A 19,946-nucleotide genomic window follows, 5' to 3' on the forward strand; every position below is an offset into this window, starting at 1 on the left:
TACTGAGAGCTCTTCAATCAGTGTTGCAAGAGCTTGTGTCAAGTGCAAGGACTCAAGGGAAGGCTACAAAGAAAGACAGCAGCTTCCTCCTCATGTGTCCTACTCATTACAGGAACACTTATCTATGCTGAGCCAACAACACTACTAAGCGTCAGTCTGCAATAAAACAGAAACATAGCTGACTAGGTTTGTCCATGCATGCCTTATCTAAGCTGTTTCCTCTCGGGTTTAACGTTGGTTTCCTGAGGTTTTCCAGATGGGGTTGGTTTAGCTAACTCAGCTCTTCCTATCAGTTTGTGACCTTCGTTACCTGTTTGATGCATTCATTTTGTAAAATATTAACTGTAAAACCTGTACTGTACAACCACTAGAGGGCAAAAGTGAGCCCGGAGCCAATGCATCAGCAATATGTTTTACATTTATGTTTTTGGCAGATACGCAGCAAGGATTAAATGGAAGTCTATATATACAGTGTTTATGACATTTGGGGTTGTAAGATCCATCAGCAGTATGTAATAACATCTGTAATTGAAACTCAACATTAAAAAAACCTAAACAAGTCATGGTGAATTAAGCCTGCAACAAAACAAGACTGGGTCAACAAACAACTCTTACGTGCTGCCATTATTCTCAAAACATTGAAAAGGAGAAGACTGAGGCTTCCAGGAAAATCTTTCTAAACTTTCTGAACAGATAATGTTAACAGAAAAAAGCGCACTGCCGTAAAACAGCCCTCAGTTGTTTGGGCACTTCTCCAGATGTAATGTACAAATGTTCGGTTTTGGCTTGGCACGGAAAAGAAATGTGGTCTGATATTGAGGCTTAAGCCAGAAGCACTTTGGACAAAGCTTTCTTTGTGATCTCACAGTGCTTATGTCAACGCCAACAAAGAAACTCCACCAAAAAAGGCACCGCCTTGAGTGTAAAAGGCTCTCAAAGCTCTCAAGACGAGCTTAACTCAAGCACTCAAGACGAGCATTGAGATGTTTTCCTTTACTACATTTTCCTTGCATTCTGTAAACAATATGCAGGAGTAATGTAGCCTGGATGGCTGTTGCCTAAGGAATGATTAATGTACCATTACTGTTGTACCTGAAAGCAACGAAAGCGGAAAGTTGATCTTACCAGCTACACGGTGCGCTACAAGACCATCCAATTTGTAGTTGGCATCTTCCGGTTCAGACTCTTTAGGCAAAGGCGATGAGGAGGCAGAATAGCTATGCTGGCTCTCCTGGGGCTCAGGGGACTGCGATGTGGTACTTGAGGGGTAAATGTTGAGGGGTTTCAACTGGAGAACTCCAAAGGTGGAGGAAGGCACTGTGGACCGGGACATTGGAGCCTGACCTTCTGCCTCAGAAGGGAATGGAGCATGCTGGGACATGGCTGTTGGTCTCTGCTGGTTTATAGTGGGCTGCTCTGCAGCTACCTGTTGAAAGCTCAAAGGGTATGGAGAAGCCCCACTTCGGTCATGAATGGCTGCATCAGATTGGTAGGATGGCCGTGCTTGGGTTTGAGAGAAAGATGGTTGGGTGGTGACCACTCCACCTTCTCCAGATGGGGCACTATGTGACTTAGGGACTTGAGTAAGTGCTGGGTCAAGGTCCAGCATTAGCATGTTGAGTGCTTCAATGGACTGCTCAATTTCTTGTTGAGATGCCATGTGAGGAAACTCTGGGAGGCTGTGGGATTGTAGAACAGGGTTGAAGGTGACTCCATCTGTAACTGGGACTTCTGGAACTCCATACTGTTGCCAAACATTCAGTCCCCTCTGCACTGCATCCCTACTGCTGGTCGTGCGTGTGGGAGCTTTGGGCATGTACTTCTGCTCTGTGGTCGGGGTTGCTCCTAATGATTGAGATCGGTAGATGTTGCCATTCTGGTTGGCGTAGCCACTAGCGGACCCTAAGTGCTCTTGGACAGACGAGGAGCTGTGCACTTTGGGCTCTGGTATTTTCTCATGGACACCCTTCTCCGAATACGGCGCATCTTGTCCATTAATAACCGTCTCTGACTGGTAGTACAGATCTGCTGGAGTGGCTCTGCCTTCGAAAGACGAGAGGGTTCCGAGACTGTCCACGCTGTTTCCTTCCTGGCTGTTGGGCAGGTCGTCATCGAGGATATCTGTCTCACGGTCTATGTTGGTGTGTCCGTTGACGTGAACCTGGGCGGGGACGAGGTGTAGGACCCCACCGCCTCCGGTGCCAGGGCTGCTTTGGTAACCTGCACGATGCATTGGTGCTTCCAAACCACTGAGCAACTGGTCCAGCTCTTGTTTTTCCTCTGGGCTGAGGGGCTGGGAGGACGGCTGACTCACCAAGGCCGGCTGATGGCTGACTTCATCCGTGCGGTCGGTTTTGATGGAAGCGGTGGAGTTGCCCGAATCGCTGCTTACAGATAAGGCGTGGTCGACCGGTGGTAGAGTGTGGTCTACAGCAGGTAAAGTGTGATCGACAGTGGCTGGGAGACCATTAGTTGTGACACCTCCGTCGAGAGACTCTTTCTTCCGAACCTTGGCGTAGAGACTACCATCCAATGGACCTTGTGTGTGAATAACGTCTGTTGAAGACAATAAGAAAAATGGAATGTGTTAATACATTTAGCTATTTCATATATACACATAAAATCAATAAGCAACTTCACGTTGTGACTACTTAATTTATGTGTCACATCACTCAAATACATTATTAGGTCCTACCAGCTAGCAAACTACCAGGTAGTAGTCTTGCGTAGCCAGCCCTTTAAACTGACAGCAGAAGGTCTGGGAACCTTGGCCACCTTGAATGGCCAATGAGCGCCCAAGAGGCCATATGACTGACAGGTAAAGCAACCAATCACGTTTCATTTTGTACTGCGTCATATTTAGGGGTGTGGAAATGTCCCCACAATATCAGACCGTCTGTAAAACTCTCAGACATATTTTAAAGAGTTTATTCCATGAACTTTACATATTTCATATACATGTAGTTGCTCCCCCTAAGCGCTTGTTGTCACAGTTGTAAACATGACGGCTTTGTTCTTCCAAGAAGGGGTTTGGTGTCACAGCGTCTTTTTTTCCAGGTGAAACGTTAAAGGATGCAAAACACACGTTTTCAGGAAATCCTGTATGTTTCAACCAATCCGATGAGGACCTCAAAACTTCTGAAGTGTTTCCAATTTTGTGTCCCATATGTGACCACAGAACCAGTCATAAGGGTCAATTGTTCAAAAGACTAAGACTTATATAATCCAAAAGCTGAATAAATACGCTTTCCATTGATGTATCGTTTGAAACACTGGAATATGAGGGTGCAAAAAAAATCTAAGTATTGAAAAAATCGCCTTTAAAGTTGTTCAAATGAAATTCTTAGCAATGCATATTACAAATCAAAAATTAAGTTTTGATATATTTATGGTAGGAAATGTACAAAATATGTTCATGGAACATGATCTTTATTTATTATCCTAATGATTTTTTGGCATAAAAGAAAAATCAATAATTTTGACCCATGCAATGTATTTTTGGCTATTGCTACAAATATACCCGTGCTGCTTAAGACTGGTTTTGCATTCTAGGGTCAAATATGCATTATTCCTTCAGCCAGCGGTCCGTAGGCGTGACGTCTGAGGCTGAGACTAACTAGCATCAGCATGCATTAGCATGCTAAATAGCCAAAAAAAAAAAAAAAAAAAGACACATTATTCATGTGTCCAACCAGGCAAAAGCAACACTGTTGACTACAATGGTAAGAAAACATGACAGAATCTCTTCAAATCTATCCGGCGTAACTGGACATTACACACTATTGTAGTTTAAAACTCTTACTCAAAATCACTTACAGTAACACTTAATTTCAAAATTTACTCTCCCAATCAAGTCCCATACAAAGCATGAAGAGAACTAAGATCCCTTTCCCAGTTCTGGACCCCATTTACTATGATTGTATGAAATTGTATGAAATACAAATTTTTCATACAGGTTTGAAATGACATTAAAGTGAGTTTTTTTTTAATTAAATCTCTTTAATGATAACAAAAATATTTGTTACTGGAGAAAAAGGATGCTAGATCCTTGTTTATAATGGGCGACTTAACTACTTGTGATTGTTTTTAAGCACATAAACACTTTTGGAGTGAGCACTCAGTTTATGTCAAACAATCAACTTTTTGAAAGTCCGGCTGAAACATGCACGTGTACTCGCACATGAAAACGAAAGGCAGCTCCGCCTCATGCAATGAGTCAGTTTGCGCCTCTCATGAGAGGCACCACGCTCCCAGTCCAAGCCAGTGACTCACCAGTGGAAAAATCACCACACACAAGATTGGAGGCATTTCCTGTCTCCTTGGAATTGTAGCATCATTTCCTATACTCACACATTAACACACACGTTCGGACACTTACACAAACACATAACACACCTATTTTCGGGTGGCTGTGTGTCAACGTATCTTTGGCTCTTAACAATCAGTGTCTTGTTTCCCCTGTGGTCATGCATTCTAATAACAGACTGTAACTGTTTTCTGGCTTCCCAAAACCACTAAGCCACTGTTTGACAGTTCACTCTGCAATGGCCTTTTGATATCAACAATGCATTGCAATCCCAGATCCCAGAAAAAAAAATGAAGCGTGTTCTGTTCAGCGTGCTTGGGAGAATAAGACAGCCTCAAAACCACAGACTGTGACAAAATGTCATTCATTCAGATAGAGCCAGCCTGAAACACTCACGCTGAGTTTCCCATGGTGTCTTAATGCATGATCTGTCGAGCCGCAAATCTGATAATACAGCTGGGAAAAGCGGGCACAATACTCTAAGCTCTGCTATGCGTTTTTTTGACACTCTATAGCACTAATAGCTGAAGACGAGAGACTGTGGCTCACTAGTCATGAACAGTTGGACTTGTGACTATTGGCATAAAGCAGGGGTTCACAACTCTGGCCCTCCAGGTCAACTTTGGATTCAACCTTAATCCAAATCACCTGCCTGTGACTATCTAGTAATCCTGAAGACCTTGATTAGCTTGTTCAAACATGTTTGTTTTATTTTTTAAGTGCCAAAAGCAGTATGTACAGATGGGTCATTCAATGAAATGCTTTTTCCAATTTGCTAAAAGTGTTTAAAAGCATATTCTGGTACAATTCTAGCAAATCTAGCAAATAAATAATGTGCTTAAGTGTTAATAAATTGTATTGGGCCATCTCAAATGAAATAATTTTAATATAGAATGAAATATAAAAACTTCTTTAGAAAGGTAGCCGGTTTAACATTTTAGTTTAAATTTCACATTTCCATGCCTGAACACAAAGTGTTATGAAAGAGGTTCTTAGAAAGAGAATTTAATGCTGATATTTCAACAAATTCCCAAGTTTCCACGTTATATTCTATTTCAAAAAATCCAGATTATTTCACAGGCATAACAGAAAACCAGATGAAATTCACAGTATCTAGTTTACTTTAAACAAATAATTTCCAAAATACAATGCTACTATGACTTCCAGTGCATTTCAATCAGTGACCAGTATGCATCATATGGTCTGCGGGTGATTTAAGACTAACAGCTCCCTCAAGATCCTTAAAAATAGACATCCCGGGTTACCTCAAGAGACCTGTTGACCTTTAGGCTGTAGATGTCTACTTGCAGCAAATTCAGTGATCACCTTTGACCCTGTGTCACATGCAGCTATGTGACCTATTGGTTTGACTGGAGGTTAAACACGAGAGTACACAAGCTGATGTCTGTCAAATGCGGCCAACCTTGACGTTCGCTGCTGCGCATCAAAGGTAAAGTGGTATATTGTCCAGAATAAACACTATATGTATGCATTTTACTGTATTTTGGAAAATAAATGCATCTTGGGTCAGCAAAACAGACTTCTTTCATACATTAAAATCATGCAGACCCCAAAGTATAGACTGTAGATATAGCTGATGTCGAAAGTTTACATCCCCCTTTCAGAATCTGCAAAATTGTTATTGTTTATTTAGTACTTAGATGTTTCACATAAAAGATGTTTATCTATGATACAATGATCCACAGCTGTGTTTTTTTGTTTAGTGATAGTTGTTCATAAGTCCCTTGTTTGTCCTGAACAGTTAAACTGCCTGCTGTTCTTCAGAAAAAAATCCTTCAGGTCCCACAAATTATTTGGTTTTTCCAGCATTTTTGTGTATTTGAACCCATGACAGTATCTTTTCACAATGAGGACAACTGAGGGGCTCACATGCAACTATTACAGAAGGTTTCAACGCTCACTGAATGCTCTAGAAGGTTTACGCATTAAGAGCTTGGGGGGTGAAAACGTATTGAATTTGAAGATCAGGGTAAATTTAACTTATTTTGTCTTCCAGGAAACATGTAGTCTCTGAAGGGAAGTACCAAATGAAAAAAAAAATACATGATATTTAGGCAAAATAAAAATAAAAAAGTACACATCTCCATTCTGTTCAAAAGTTTTCACCCCCTGGCTCTTAATGCATGCTTTTTCCTTCTGAAGCATCAGTGAGCATTTGAACCTTCTGTAATAGTTGCATATGAGTGCTTCAGCTGTCCTCTGTGTGAAAAGTTGGATCTCAAAGTCATACAGTCATTGTTGGAAAGGGTTCAAATACACAAAAATGCTGGAAACTAAAAGATTTGTGGGACCTGAAGAACAGCAGGCAGGACAAACAAGGGACTCATGAACAACTATTGATAAAAAATAAATAAATTAAAAAAAAAACACAGCTGTGGATCATTAAGGTAAGATGTGAAATATCATATTCAGGTCAGTACTAAATAAACAATATTATGCATTTTGTATGACCCCTCTTATTTTGGTAAAATAGCATTCTGAAAGGGGGATGTAAACTTTTGACCTCAACTGTATTACTACCAGTAATATCTGTGAGCTACCTATGAGTCAGTTTGAATACTATAGAAAGATTGCTAACATTACTTGATTTTTACATCCCTAAATCTGCATAAACCAAACTTTGCAGGAGTGAATTCAGATGTTTCCTAATGATATGACCTAAAGTCAAAACGGAGTTGACTGTTTGTTTCTCGTCTGTGAGACCAGGCCTAAGTCCAGAATTTTCCTTTTACAGCATAGCATGGAAAAAACGAGGTTTTCTCCCCATTCTTCCCTTTTTCCTTCCCTCCAGAGTCTCCCCTAACAATCCCTCAGCTGTTTCAAACATCTCCCAGCGCTCTCGTACTCCAAAATAACACCCACTCCGTACCACGGAGGAGAGCTACACCTCGCATAAACCTCTCAGCAGGTTAAAACTTCATCCTTGACATGTGAATGTTCACCTCAGATGAGCCGACCAGATCTCATGTTTTATTTGCCACCTTAAAAACACCTCATGACTTAATATACTGACATCAGAGGAGCTGTCGCTGTCATTAGAGTCTGGCATGTCGATGTGACAGACACGCCTCTTTCTTGAAAAAGCAATCGCCTTCTATTTTGGCGCGCTTTTTATCACCTGTTCGCAGACACGAGTGATATCACATCATGAGCAGCTTGCGTTTAACCCTAATCATCGCCCATAAAAATAGCAGGATGTGAGCGCATGCTAAAGTGCTTTAGATGTTGCTCAAAGCACAAAAAGAAGCAAAAGAAGACGTTCCTACCTGCCTTAGCGCAAAGCTCTGTTAAGTGTCCCAGAAGAAAGAAAGTTTTGAAAAGTCTGAGTGTTTTCTTGCTCTCGAGCTCCAGCAGCTCAACACTAGTGAGCTGTGGGAGTAGTTTTGCATCAGAAAGCTCTCTCCTCTTTCTCCACCTCCTGTTTTAACTCCGATTGAGCTGTGCTGCTGAAGATGACATGACTCTTTCCTTCTCGTTGGATGTACAACACCCCTAGTGAGGTGGGAGTGAATTTATTCTCGCCCAGCTGTGCGTCTGGTGTCTACTAGAGTGACATCACTGGGGCTTTTTCTGTCGGATAGGCTTGTTATCCTTCGCTAACTCCCTGGCTCTGCTCCAAAACCCAGTGAGATGCCTACATAGTCAGCATTTAAAGGCATCATTTGAAAGACACAAAGAGTGCTCTAACAGACACTTCCAAGATGCCTTGTTTTGGCCAGATTCTATAGCAGCATGTATCTTTTACAGAAGAGGTAAATGCACAGTCCACTGTGGTGGTGAAAAAAAAAACCCTACCAAGCAGACAAAGCAACAGAAATGTAGTTATAAATAGAGAAATGTAATTATAAATAACTTCACATTATGAATTTAGTATTAATAAGAACAAAAAAAGTAAAAGCCAATAATTTTAAAAAGTAATAATTAAAATTTTACTTTTTAAAAATTAGATTCACTCAATACCAAATAAATAAATAATGTTTAAAAAAGTTAATATAATTATACATTTAAAAATAATAATAATAATACTGGTAAAATGTTTAATATAAAAAAAACGTTTCATATAATTAAAATTTTTAAAAATCTGAAAGTTCAATATGATTAAAAAATTACTTTTAAAAATGAGATCATGGCTCAATCAGTACCACAAATATTAGTCAAATGTTCAATATAATTATACACTTAAAAAAGGATTGTTAAATTCTAGATTCTAATTTATTTAATACCAAAAATATTGTTAAAAAATTCCGGTATAATTGACTTTTTAAAAAATAGATTTAACTTTAAAAAAAAAAAAAAAAAAAAAAGTGCAAAATAATAAAAAATTTTACTTAAAAAAAAAAATAGATTCAATAAAATAAAATAAAATCATGTTGAAAAATGAAAGTTCAATATGATCAGAAAATTACTTTTAAAAATTAGACAGTGCTCAAACAATACTGATAAAATAAGATATTGGTAAAAATCTTTAATATTATTATATATTAAAAAAAAAATCTATATTATAATTTATTTAATACCAAAAATATTGTTTAAAAAGTTCGGTATAATTGACTTTTTAAATTTAGATTTAATTCTTAAAAAAAAAAGCGCAAAATTCTGAAAATAAATAAACAATAATAATAATCATTGAACTTTTAAAATACTTTAAATGAAAATGTGTGATGTTATCTTTGCAACATGCTAATGCTAAATTCTAACAAAATTAACTGTGCAACTGTGATTGTAAAAGTTAGAGTCTTTCAAATAGTCTTTCCCTACAGTTATGACGAGGTCTTAAAAGGCAGCAGTCTATGTAGTCAGTACAAAACTGGGCAGCTCAGTAGGTTTTGGAACAGATCCCATCTCCAACACACACTCAAGGACTCTCACTGGCCCAAATTCAATGACGTGCATCCATAAACACAGCAGCTCTGTTCCAAAACCTAGTCAGCCGCTTTGATGTTTCCACTTGCTATTGTTTTATAAAAGCAATAATCTACTCTAATGCATTACAGTGATTTTACCACAGTTTTACCACAGTTCTGTGTCTTGCCTAGAACACCCCTCACCGGTTTTGGCCTAAACATAATGGTTCTGTCTTACTAGTTTTTGCCAGAATGGAAAACTGGCATATTATATTTAACATTGTTTAAGAAGCCTTAACTTATTAAGATTTACAAGCACAGGCAGCTGGGGGGCTTTGAGTATGTGTGTGTGTGTGAGTGTGTATGGGTGTGTGTTTTTATAGTGTTTCCCAATAGTCAGTAGGCAAAACAATAGGCCTATCACATTACTTCAAAGATGTGGACGTTTGGTCTGTCAATGGCTGATGCATCAACAGTGTTGTATGTAACTGCTTTAAGGCATGGAACATAGAAAATAATAATAATAAAAAAAAGAAAAAAAAAAAAAAAAGAAATACAAATCGTCAATGTAGTCCCAGTAGAAATAAATTTATAAAATAAAAAATAAAACAATGAATTTATAAATTAAAATAAAATAATTAACTTACAAAATAAAATACAGGACCCAGTATAAAACAAAACAAAATAAAATAAAATATAAACTAAAATAAAATAAAAATTGTCAATGCAGTCTCAGTAAAAAGTATAGATAAAACAACTTTAGTGGCCCATTGCTTAAAATAAAATGCAATAAAATAGAAAAAATTGCAGTCTCAGTAAAGAAAAAAAAAGTCTTGAGTGGCTTGTTGCTTGAAAAAAAAAAAGTAAAATAAAATAAAATAAATTGTCAATGCAGTCTCAGTAAAAAGTAGAGATGAAAAGACTTGTGGCTTATCGCTTAAAATAAATAAATAATACATAATACAATAAAATAAAATAAAAAATTGTCAATACCATCTCAGTAAAAAAGTAAAGATAAGAAGACTTGAGTGGCCTATTGTTTGCAATAAAATAAAATAAAATAAAAAATAAAATAAAATAATAGACGGTTATGCAAGCATTACATCATGGTTCATTTGTCATAGTGGGCGGAAAAAGCGGATAATCACCTGTGATGGATGATCCACGTAGCAAAACTTGGACTGTTTACTTGGAGTAATTAAAGGGCAGGTAAAGTTTAGAAATGCCAAGAGGTCATTTGAAAAATGCGTGATGAACATGTTAAATCACAAGCATGGGGAAGGTTTTTTTTCTTTGTTCAAGCTGTTCATTAATCGTCTACATTAACGATTTCCCCATGTCTTTTATCTAAACATATGTGCTTAATCTTAAAAAGAGATCAATAGTTCTAGGACTTCATAGACTGCTGCTCTGAATGATAGGCTGAGCTTTCAAGGACATGGAGTGAGATTAAACCAAGAGGAAAGAGAAAAAAGTTAACGGAAGGACTGTACAAACTCCACATGGTGCGTCTGCAGGAAATGAATGTATACGTTTGTGTAAGTCGGTCAGAAACAGACCAGCAGTCAGCAAACAGAAATCCTGACAATGTGACACGACTGATATCCATGTAATGACAAACACCCGCTGCTATGAATCAAAACACACAATGCGATCATAGCTTTAACACCTGCTGCCAAGCACTCCCACAACTGAATCATACACTTGCGAAGCAATGTGGTTTAGATCACAGCTGTCTAATTCATCTGATCTCATCTGCATTTACATGCAGTTTTTCCCAAACGATAGCAATGCTTGAACAATTTAAGTGCCGTAAACCCTTAGAGCTCATCTGTGATTGCTTTAACACGTGAAAGATAAGACATTAAACCTGAAGAACCTTCCTACCGAGCAACAGGCCTTAGATTGCTTATGAAAAAAAAAAAAAAAAAAAAATACTGGAACCAAATTAAGTTTTAGAGGTGCTTCCTCACTAAAAAAAGTGTTACGCGTATCAAGGCTGCATTTATTTGATTAAAAATACAATAAAAACAGTAATATTGTGAAATATTATTACAATTTAAAATAACAGTTTTCTATTTTAATATACTTTAAAATATAATTTATTTCTGTGATGCAAAGCTGAATTTTCAGCATCTTTACTCCATCTTTACTCCTCCTCCTTCGTCTTCAGTGTCACATGATCCTGCAGAAATCATTCTAATATGCTAATTTATTATCAGTTTCAGCATATATATATATATATATATATATATATTAGTATATAAAAATGTTATATTCATCCAGAAATAAATAAATACATGGTTTCCACAAAAAATGTCAACATTGACGATAAGAAATGTTTCTAAAGCAGCAAATCAGCATATAAGAATGATTTCTTAAGGATCATGTGACACTAAAGACTGGAGTAATAGCTGCTTTTTTAATACATTGTATAGAAAATGTATAGAAAATGCTACCAAAGCATTACGTACCATCTCATTAAAGCAATAAGATGAGATTTAAGTTTTAATGAAATGTGCGGTCACTTTAACTCTGGTCAAGAGCTGCTGAGAAAACTTTGTGTAAGCATTTGAGAACAAGACAAAGTGCTGTGTTTGACTTCATCACAACAGCCCTCTGATAATGGAGGCTGTATAAGGTAAGTGCAGGACATTAAATATGCATTAAAGATGCTTTTGATGGGCCTCTTATATGAAGGCAGAGATGAAAGAGTTGAGAAAGCGTTGTGTGATTAAAGCACAGAGAACAGGGAAAAAAAAAAAAAAATATCACAGAACTTCACCAACTAAATTCCCACAAGCAGCTACCTGAAAACTATACAAGGTCATGTCTATGTTCAGACGGCCACTGAGAAACTGATTTTGGGCATATCTGATTTAAATCATTTTAGTTTTTTGTAATCTAAACACCAAAAAGCTACATGAAGGGTCTTGTTTAGCCAAATGACTGGTCATTTTCTAAAAAAAACAAAAAAAAATTACATTTATATATTTTTTAACCACAAACGCTCATCTTGCACTAGCTCAAATTTGCGTATTATGTAATTACATTGGAAACATGTGACGTAGGCAGAAGTACTGACCCAGTGTTCACAAAGCAAATGTGCAAAGAAAGTCGAAAGGTCTTTACAAAAAAAGGTAAAACAGCAATGTCGGACAATTTTGAAGTTCGAGTTTTTCGCCCTACACTACCTTTTTGAACTGAAGTACACAGTCAAAGAACTAACCAAACTAACCAAACTAACCATGTGACCTTTCCAACATGGTTACATAATGTGTGAAGTCACGGACGTGCATTGCAGAGCTAGTGCAAGATCAGCATTTGTGGTTAAAAAGTATATACATTTTTTATTTTTTTTTAGAAAAGCTAAATAAGACCTTTATTTGTTGGCTGGGATCATGTAAAGCCCTTTGGAGCTGCACTGAAACTGCAATTTGGACCTTTCCAACGTAATTACGTAATGCACAAATTTGAGCTAGTGCAAGACAAGCATTTGTGGTTAAAAAGTACATAAATGTAATTTTTTTTTTTTTTTTTTTAGAAAACGACCAGTCATTTTGCTAAACAAGACCCTTATTTCTCAGCTGGGATCATGTAGAGACCTTTGAAAGTGCTTTGAAACTCCAGTTTGAACCTTCAACCTTTTGGCTTCCATTAAAGTCCACTATATGGAGAAAAATCCTGGAATGTTTTCCTCAAAAACCTTAATTTCTTTTCACCTGAAGAAAGAAAGACATGAACATTTAGGATGACATGGGGGTGAGTAAATTATCAGGATTTTTTTTTTATTCTGGAAGTGAACTAATCCTTTAAAATTGGTGGACAAGAACTTAAAAGAATTGGTGTGTATTGACGACTTTCAGCGGTTGAAACAAGATACCTTCTGATGTTCATTCATGTTTATTTCATGCAATAACTAGTAAAGAGGAAGAGATGATCAATTCCCGTGCCACTTGAACTGATGCGCTACAGCGATCTGTCACGACATTAAAAAGCCACAAAATGGTATTTATTGTTTGAATTTGGAGAAAGACACTACTTATATTTTTCTGTGTAACTGATGTGGCCCTCATGAATGTGTGTTTTTTTCACCACAGCATGCCGCAGTTCGCCCTGCGAAATGCTGCTGAATTCTGTCAGCATGTTTTTTTGGAATTTAAATAAATGTGTTGTGCTTCACAGAATATCCACCAAATGGCGCATTGGAACAACATCTACAGGCCAGACCAAGTTGCTCGTAAACACTTTGCAATTATTTGTCTTTGACCGACTGTTAAATATGCATGCACATTTTAAGCCGGACATTAAGCTTCATGCACGCAGCTTTCCACGTGACTCCAGTGCGAGGCCACTCGTGGGTAACATTTCATTGGCGCTTACGCTGCTTTTAAGGAAAAGCAATCACGCCTCTCTCAAAGCACTGGGAACAGAGCGGGCGAAATGAGGGCGGCTCTTTGATAGGCATGCAGCGGCTGACTGCGGTTGGGAACTGGCCCGGGCTATTCGCTCCACACACTTACGCACACAGACCGCACACACCAGCTCCTCATCACACACTTCATCATTGGTCCTCAGAGAGCTCTAGAGAACCAAAACAATGAATTACTAAATCAAAACTAAATGAGGCACTTCAAAAATCAAAAGTTGTGGTTCCGCTCATATGTAGCCCTGTTTCTATAAGCATATCACATGTAGAATTGGCTATACATTTAATCTTTAGTTAACTCATAAAACCTGTGGCTAGAGAAATGATCCATTACTAGAGCAATTGATGGCACAATTCATTAAGGGTTTAGGGATAATTACTGTAGTAACACTGCCACGGAAAACTACAACTGCATTTAAAACAGAATAAACCAGAACACAAGGCATCTCATGATGAAACATTTAATGCCCAGACTTGTTGCTAGTCATTCAAAGTATTGAGGTAAATCTTGCAAAAACCTGTCAAGAAAATGCTTAGGTCATATTTCATCTCAAAATCTAAGTACCAGAAACACAAGTAACAAAACACAAAAAAGTGGACAAGACTAGATACTTCCATTGTGAACACAGAATTGTCTTCAAATGAAGCCTCTGATAGCCCACAATACAAAGCAATGCACATTCATTTGAGTTATTTTTGCATTTACAACAATAAAATTTGTGGTTAAATGAAATGTGCATGTTGAATCATTCACAATAATATCAATAACATACAGTTAGAAAATAGAGCCAGTGATTTTTCATTTCATGCTGGCTTTAAGAACGAATAAAACGACCATTTAACACTAGCTGTAATAAAATTACATAATATGCAGAAATATGCAGTGAAAAGCTAATTAACTATGGAAGCTTACTTTCACCATGTTATTAAAAAAAAGTAATTGCATGTTTTTAAATCTCAGACATCTTACGTTTTCCCTCACAATTCTGAGTTTATATCTCACAATTCTGACTTTTTTTCTCAATTGTTTTTTTTTTTTTTTTTTTTTTTGGTAGCAAAAAAAAAAATGCAAAACTGCAAGATGTTATGGAAGCCTATTTCCACCACTGAATGAAATTGCAACTTTATCTCTTGCAATTGTGACTTTTTTTCCTCAAAATTATTTACATTTCACAATTGTTACTTTTTCCTTGAAACTGCAAGCTTATATCTGACTACTGCAATTTTTGTCTCAAAATTGCAAGTTTATATCTCACAATTGTTACTTTTTTCTCAGAATTGCAAGTTTACATCTTGCATTTCTGACTATAACAGTTGCAAGTTATCAATCAATAATCATAACAAACTCACATTTGTGAGAAAATAAGTCTGAAATGTCTGTTTATATCTCACAATTCTGATTATTAACTCACAATTGTGTATTATTAAAAAAAAAAAAAAAAGGTCAGAACTGTGAAATAACTCAATTGAAATTGTTAGATATAAACTCGCAATTATCTTTTGTATTTTTTTTAATCTTGTGGCAGAAACACACTTCCATAAGTAACACATGAAATTAGACGTGAAATTCTGAAGTAGAAAGACTGAAATAGTGATTTTTTTTTTGTAAAAATGAAAAATGTCCACACAAGTTGAACTGATTTTTACATTATCAGATGTAATTTATCTTGTAACCAATTCCTGGCAAAGAGAAGGATATCTAAACGCCATTTTACCCAGAATTATATAGGCAGCTTATATCGTAATTTTGTCCTTTATGTCCTTGTGGAAACATGATCCTATTTGAAGTTTACATACAGACCCCTGAGCAGGTATCTAACAAACCAGTGACGGCGTGAGGAAACCCCAAAGGCTTTCTCAATCAGCGTTAATGGGAGACGGGCGCAGATAACTGGACTCTCTGTCTCATAAATATCATCACAACCACCATCTGTCACAGGTCAGAGCGAACTATTTAGAGGGGAATATCTGACCCGTGCTGAGCTATGTGCGTAGGCCTCTGGAATGCAGGAGAAACGGGACAATCTTGTCTTGTAAAGTGGAAGAGAGAGGAGGTGGACTGTTATTCGGCCTCATCTCTTCACGAGAGAGCGTTTCTCCTGTGCACGGTAGTTAAACCTAAAGACAAACACAGATCCTGCGAGTGGACGACAGGCGAGAGGGGTCTGGACAGCAGCTGCGGGTGTGTCGTGGGTGTAAAGGCAAAGGTCAAAGGTGAAATGTTACGATTGGCTAAATGTGAATCCTCCTGAAGTCCCTGGACACAGCCTGACAAAACAGCCCACAGCAGACACACGCTGAACAACTAAGTCTCTGTGTTCGTAAAACTGGAGGAGCGATTCAGGAACATTCTCGGCGTGATGTGCACACAGGCCTTTCATAAGGTCTGACATTTGCTGTATTACGCAATGATTCTGGAGTCAAAGCAGTCTAATCCCTGAGACACAGAAAGGACGAATCTAAAGCCTGTTTACATGATAAGACCACACACTGTATGCATAAAGCAGTGATCTGAGATAAAAACACACATGTCTCATGACACTAGATCTGTGGCGTCAGATGTACATCATGGTTTGGATGTAAATAGGATGCAGCACAGATGTGCTTCTTTTGTGTCTGAGTAAATCATATCTGACAAATATAAACCTTTTTTTTTCTGAATTGTAAAATATTTTCAGGACATGCAAGCAGCATTTTCCAGTATCATAATGCAAGACAAAAATTCCTGTTACTGCACAGTACTTTTAATGTATGCCTTTTAAAAGTAAAATATCCAGGATGCATTCAAAAACATCATATTACAGTGGTAAAATTGAATGTAAATCACTCCTGAAAATTATACTGAAAGTATAAAAAAATAAACCTTTTAAATAATGCAAAAGTAAAACATTACAATATTTCAGTAATAAGAATATAATAAAAAATATATTTTCAAATAATATATAATAGATTTATATTTAAAATTATATAGCGTTTGCACATAATGTCTATAATTTATTTTGATTCAAAAACATTGTATTACAGTAATACAATTTCATGTAAATCACTACTGAAAATTTGGAAAGTATAAGAAAATAATAAAACATAAAAAATGCAAAAGTAAAACATTACAATAACCCAGTAATAAGAATTTAATGAAAAATAGATTTTTACACAATACATAATAGATTTATATAAAAAAATCTATAGTGTTTGCACATAATGTCTATAATTTATTCTGATTAAAAAACATTATATTACAGTAATAAAAATTAATGTAAATCACTACTAAGAATTTTAGGAAGTATTTACAAAATAATAAAAGAAAATTCCAAAAGTAAAACATTACAATATACCAGTAATAAGAATTTAATAAAAAAATATATTTTTAAATAATATATAATAGATTTATATTTAAAATGATATAGTGTTTGCGCACATAACGTCCATAAATTTATTCTGATTCAAAAACATTATATTATAAAATGTAATAAAATTTAATGTAAATCACTACTAAAAAATATTTTGGAAAGTATAAATTTAAAAATAAATAAATAAAAAATAAATTGCAAAAGTAAAACATTACAATATTCCAGTAATAAGTATTTTGAAAAATATGCTTTTCTACAGTAGTGAAATTGAATGTAGGAAGTACAAAAAAATTCATTACTGTAAAACATTACACTAATTACACTACTGCAATAGAACTTAAATAAAAATAAATAAATAAAAATACAAAAATAAAAACCTGAGTTTTTTCATCTATCTATCTATCTATCTATCTGTCTATCTGTCTATCTATCTATCTATCTATCCAGTCATTCAATGTAAATTTTTGGGTAAAATGTGACCTGGACATGTTTTAGCGAGACCCATTCAGTGTCATTACTTACCAGAGGTAAAGTACATTCCTGCAGGTGACAGGTGTTTAAGTTTGGCATTTCCTGTTCCTACCGGCCTCTTTTAAACATTTCCTGTCTTCACTCTACCAATCCCATCAATAAGGCCAAAAAAAGTATTACTCCACAGCAGAATCCCATCCAGAGTCAGTACCAAACTCCAAATGAGATCAGAAATCATCTGCAGTGGACATTTCCATACCATCCCCAATTCCAACTGATCTGTGCACGAGCCTTAGCTTTTGCCACTGCGTCAAAACAACATGACAAAAACATCCGGAAGACCACACATGTGAACAAACAGCCTCAGGTAGTTAAATCCGTCAGAGGGGAAACACGAAAAGTGCACCTCTGGTGTCATGTGTTAACAGATGGTGACAGTAAAAGCCTAGCGTCTGTGAACGCCACTGCTGAGAACTAAACTACAGCCTGCGGAAAGGGTTAACGGTCTAATTTTGTTGGCAAAGCTACTGGTTTCTAGCCACAAACTTAAACAACATTGAGATGGAGAGGCCCAGCCGCCCATCGCGAGAAGGTTTAATTGAAGCCAGCTTGATGTGTAGACACGTTTATTACGTAACAGTTCGACTGCCAGCCGCACAAATAGACCATAATAAAGCTCAGCTTTGCACAGCTGAACTCCAAAACGCAATTCAAACACCAATCCTGCAACAACTGTGATGAAACCGTAGTCGAGGCTCTGTTTAAGAGCTTAGCTTAAATATGTGCTAACCGCACTTAGACGCACTTAATAAGCAAATCAGCTGTGCCTGCAAAACCTTAGAAAATAAAAAAGAAAAAGTATTTAATGCGAGTCTGAGTTGGCGAAATTAAATGCAGCCAGCGAGATTTATTCGAAACACTGCAATTTTTCTAAAGGCACAATCAAAACCTGTTACGTTCCCATTAATTCAAAGTAAGTATATTAGCACTCCGAGTCTTGAAAACTCATTTAAATTGTTGGAAGTTAAGCAGCCTTGGAAAACTTCAGATTATGCTTCAACAAAAATAATGGGGGTGTAATCGTACTTTTGCCACATGATTCATCAATTAGCTGTACTTCTGTCTGAAATATTTTGACTTTAAATCTTGAAAAATACAACTTCTGCAACTATGTTTCATCTGTATCAAAGCATGTGTCTTATTTACTGTGGACCTGATCAACTTAAATGTGAAAATGTTTTCCTAAAAATAAAAACTTAATTAAAAAGTCATTATAAAAATTGCACTTTTTTTAGCATATATTTTGAACATAATAATTAAAATAAAAACAAAATAAAAGAACAGCCAAATAAATAAACAAATATATAAATAGCAAATATTCTCAAATAACAAAAGCAAAATGACGATCAAATAATGTCATTATGTAAAAAGTGACATTTATGATTTTTAAACATTTACACTGATCGGGAAACAAATCAATATAGAAAAACAATATCCGACAATTTTCACATTTTAAAATATTTCCTAAAAATAAAACATAAATTAAAAAGTCATAATAAAAAATATTACTTTTATAATGATATACTTTATTTCAGCTTTTTATTATTATTATATTTTTTTTTTTTTTACCAAATAATTTTTTATTTTATGAAAACAATAAAAATGAAATATAATGTATATTTTAAATATAATAATTCAAATAAAATAAGATAACAACCAAATAAATAAATAAAATATAAGATAAAAAAAAAAAAAAAAAAAAAAAAAAAAACAAGAAATGTATCAAATATTCTCAAGTTACAAAGCAAAATGATGATGGCAAATTTCACCTTTCAAAAGATTTCCTAAAAAAATAAAATGAAATAAAAAATAAAATAAAATTTAAATAAATTATATATATTTTTTTATTTAATTTTTTTTTTATGAAAAACATAACAATGAAATACAAATTTTCATTGTTATATTTTTTGTTGTATTTTTTAAATATAATAAATAGAATAAAATAACCAAAAAAAAAAATATAAAAAAAACAAAATAAGAAAAAAAAAAATCAGAAAAAATGAAACAGAAATAAAAAATTAAAATAAAAGAAATAACAATTATAATAATATTCTTAAATAACAAAGCAAAATGATGACCACACCAAAAATTTCTCCTTTCCTTTTATTGCTTACTTTATAAAATCATTCCTTTTTTTTTTTGTTGTTTGTTTTTTATAAAAATAAAAATTGAAATACAACAGATTGTAAATGTAATTCAAATCAAATAAGATAAGAACCAAATAAATATAATAAAAAAAAATGAAATAAAAAATAAAATTAAAGAAATGTATCAAATATTTTCAAATAAAGCAAAATGATGATGATACGAAATAATTTGTCACAATGTAAGTGACACGTCTGATTTTCAAACATTCACACACTGTTTGAAAGACAAATCAATATAGGGAAAAGAATTTCTGACAAATTTCAGCCTTCAACATTATTGAAAAAATACATGAATTACAATAAAAGTTTCTTCACAGA

At 35.3% G+C, this 19,946-nt stretch overlaps 1 protein-coding gene across 9 annotated transcripts in view; it reads right to left on the reverse strand.

Annotated features, from left to right (window-relative positions):
• Nucleotides 1–19,946, reverse strand: part of tns1b (tensin 1b) — a 312,091-nt gene that overhangs the window by 36,097 nt on the left and 256,048 nt on the right. For all 9 annotated transcript variants that reach the window (XM_051119024.1, XM_051119023.1, XM_051119021.1 and 6 more), the window contains one exon: nt 1,126–2,556. In XM_051119024.1, coding sequence (XP_050974981.1) covers nt 1,126–2,556 — 1,431 coding nt within the window. The remainder of the gene's footprint in view (nt 1–1,125; nt 2,557–19,946) is intronic.

This window comes from Labeo rohita, chromosome 9 (genome assembly GCF_022985175.1).
Source record: "Labeo rohita strain BAU-BD-2019 chromosome 9, IGBB_LRoh.1.0, whole genome shotgun sequence".
Lineage (NCBI taxonomy): Eukaryota > Metazoa > Chordata > Actinopteri > Cypriniformes > Cyprinidae > Labeo > Labeo rohita.